This window comes from Rutidosis leptorrhynchoides, chromosome 6 (assembly GCF_046630445.1).
Source record: "Rutidosis leptorrhynchoides isolate AG116_Rl617_1_P2 chromosome 6, CSIRO_AGI_Rlap_v1, whole genome shotgun sequence".
NCBI classification, from domain to species: Eukaryota; Viridiplantae; Streptophyta; class Magnoliopsida; order Asterales; family Asteraceae; genus Rutidosis; species Rutidosis leptorrhynchoides.
The window spans coordinates 231,600,573-231,603,739 of NC_092338.1; the positions used below are offsets into that span (position 1 = coordinate 231,600,573).

The 3,167-nt window shown below is 37.9% G+C and overlaps 1 protein-coding gene across 1 annotated transcript; it reads right to left on the reverse strand.

The window, feature by feature from the left end:
- Positions 1 to 992: 992 nt before the first annotated feature.
- Positions 993 to 2,845, reverse strand: LOC139854423 (uncharacterized). Its single transcript, XM_071843728.1, has 2 exons — positions 1,302 to 2,845; positions 993 to 1,254 (listed from the first exon to the last, which is right to left on the reverse strand). The coding sequence occupies exons 1-2, from the start codon at positions 2,843 to 2,845 to the stop codon at positions 993 to 995; spliced, it is 1,806 nt and encodes a 601-aa protein (XP_071699829.1).
- Between the last annotated feature and the right edge of the window lie 322 nt (positions 2,846 to 3,167).

The following is a 3,167-nucleotide window of genomic DNA, read 5'->3' on the forward strand; positions in this document are numbered from 1 at the left end:
AAACATAAAAAGTAAGAACACATGTTTAATATAAAAGACAAGCGTTTTGGATAAAAACCTGAAAAGGCCGAAGACATCTGCTCGAGATCGCAGGGACTCGCCGTGATATCCTCCAGAAAATAAAAGCTAAACTAAATAATACTAAAGACTAACTAAAAGCTTGAAAATATGAAATGAATTACAAATTGAGTGTGTGTGGGAATGGATGGAGAGAGCCCTTTAAATAGACTAATTTTTTGCCTGCAAACGGCTGGCAAGCCGTTTGGCAGGCCGTATTTGGCAAGCCGTTTGCATGGCAAGCCATTTATCGAGCCTATTTTCCAGAACGTTTGGCAGGCCGTTTTGTGCCTGGTCAGCCTTGATTCACTGGATCGTAACTTGATTTCCTGTCTTTCACCTTTTTCGATCTAGAATCTTCGTTTTAGCTCCGTTTTACTTGATTCTTTTTGCATCGTCTTCGTAATTACTTAATCTACAAAATCAACTGAAAAAGTGATAATTTTGCCTACAAAGTTTAAATCTTTATTGTTCTAGGGCTTAATATTGGGGATAAAAATGTGTCTTTTTGCCCGATATTAGTTATCCGCTGCTATTTCAATCTTTTGTTTATGATTGAACTTCTGCCACCGAGGAAAAAACTTCTCTTTTGTGGGCAGGGATGACACACAGCTTTGTGACATCTGATTAAAATCCTTGGCCGGATAAAAATTATGAATAATATGCCATAAGAAATTTTTCTGAATTCTTATTTCTTTAAAGAAATTTTTTCATTTATGATTGCATCTCATGCTCTAAATAGTTGATCAAGATATTCTAACATGCAATAATACGTATAAAATTTCTTTAAGCTCATTGCGTTCCATGTTCTTGGAATTTCTTCGTCGGAGGGCGCTGCGAGGGTATATGATCCATTAGGATGTGCCTTTACAACTTTATATGGGCCCTCCCAGCGTGTCCCTAACTTCCCTTATTTTTCCTGTCTACTTGCTTCATTATCTCTCAACACTAAATCCCCTTCCTTGAATTCCACATATCTGACTCGCTTGTTGTAATATTTTTGCCATTTTCTGTTTTGCACCCGCTTGACGGATGGCGGCCATGATTCGCCTTTCTTCCAATAAATTCAAGTTTTCACGCAAGACGGTTGAATTATTTTCAATATCAAATGCTAAAACCCTTTGTGTTGGAACACGGATTTCAGCTGGTATTACTGTCTCAGTGTCATATACCAAACTGAATGGTGTTTCACCCGTGCTACATATGGCACTTCATCTACCCACTTAGTCTGACTCAAACCCAACCTAGCCTTTATGCCGGCTACAATTTCTTTATTTGTCACTTCGACTTGCCCATTGGCTTGTGGGTGAGCAACCGAGGTAAATGTTTGTTTGATGTTTATCTCTTCACACCAACTTCTAAACGGATTATCTGCAAACTGTTTACCGTTGTCACTGACAATTTCATTTGGTAATCCATATCTGCACACAACATCGTTCCACACAAATTTCTTTATATTTTCACCAGTTATTTTTGCCAACACCATCGATTCGACCCACTTATTGAAGAAATCAATTACAACAACCAAGAATTTTGCATTTCCCACACTTCTTGGAAATGGGCCTACCATGTCAATTGCCCATTTACAAAATGGCCATGCCGATGATACTGAGATTAAATCATACTTAGGTAAATGTTGTACGGTTCCATGTCGTTGGCAGGCATCACATGTCTTGATTACCTCTGTTGTATCTTTGTAAATTGACTGCCAATAATACCCTTGTCGCATAATTCGTCCAACCACAGTTCTATAACCGGAATGCTGTGCACATAATCCTTCATGCATTTCTTTTACTACATCAATTGCTTGTTGTGGTGTTAAACACCTCAAATTTGGACCACTGAAGGATTTTCTATAAAGCACCCCATTTTCCAGAACGTAAAGTGGAGCACTAACTCTTATCCGTCTTGCTTCCACGGCATCTGCTGGTAGTGTTCCGTCCTTTAAATACTTCACATAGGGGGTTATCCAACTTGGTTCCCCTTCTTTAACTATTGCTATTACTACCTTTTCATCAACCAATTTATCCTTCAAGACCTCCACTAAAACTTTCTTATGCAAATGATCAAGTGTTAGCGTTGCTAATTTGCTTAAAACATCTTCCTTTTTGTTTTTATTTCTTGGTATTTGCACGACTTCCAAAGTCTCAAAATTTTTTGAAATTTTCTCAACCAACTGCAAATACTGTTTCATAGAGACATCTTTTGTTTCAAACCCTCCATTAACTTGCTGTGCTATAATTTGAGAATCGACATATGCACGCAAATGTTTTATTCCCATTTCAGACGCTATGCGGAGGCCGGAAAGCAACGCTTCATATTCCGCTTCGTTGTTAGATGCATAAAAACAAAACCTTAATGCATATGTATGCTCTTCGCCTTCTGGACTGGTAAGTACTAATCCTGCACCAACACCTTCTTCACTTGATGCACCATCAGTGTGCAATTCCCAAACATAATTGCTGCCTTTAACTTTCTGCAGATGATCGACCTTTTCTGTTGTTTCTAACAAAAAATCTGCCAAAATTTGACCTTTAACTGCATGTCGAGGTGAGAAATTTATTTCATATTCTGCTAATTCAATTGCCCATTTTGCTAGTCGCCCTGACGACTCTGGATTTCTCAAAATATGTTTTATCGGCTGGTCTGTCATCACCAGAATTGAATGTGCCTGAAAATAATGTCTGAGCCATCTAGCTGTGTGTGTTAAAGCATACACCAATTTTTCAATTGGTGGGTAGTTAACTTCTCTTTGCGGTAATATTTTACTGAAAAAATATATTGGCATTTGTACTCCTTTCCGTTCTGCGATTAAAACTTAACTAATGGCCTCTGCGGAAGCGGCGAAATACAAAATTAACATTTCTCCTTCTATTGGTGCAGTTAAAGTAGGTAATTCTTTTAAGAGCCGCTTAATATCTTGAAAATCTTTTTCAGCTTCTTCTGTCAACATAAAATCTTTTTTGTTCAGTCAACTCTTTAAAACCTTCATGAATGGTAACGATCGATCTGCCGCTCTTGCTAAAAACCTTGTCAAAGCTGCCAATCTTCCATTCAAGATTTGAACTTCTTTCTTTGTTTTGGGAGATACCATATCTTCAATTGCCTGA

Excerpts from the sequence above, each read along its gene's own strand:
- LOC139854423 (XM_071843728.1), bottom strand. The coding sequence starts at position 2,845 with ATGCCAATATATTTTTTCAGTAAAATATTACCGCAAAGAGAAGTTAAC. Across the intron at positions 1,255-1,301 it reads GTAGCCGGCATAAAGGCTAG|CACGGGTGAAACACCATTCA; the intron begins GTTGGGTTTGAG and ends TGCCATATGTAG.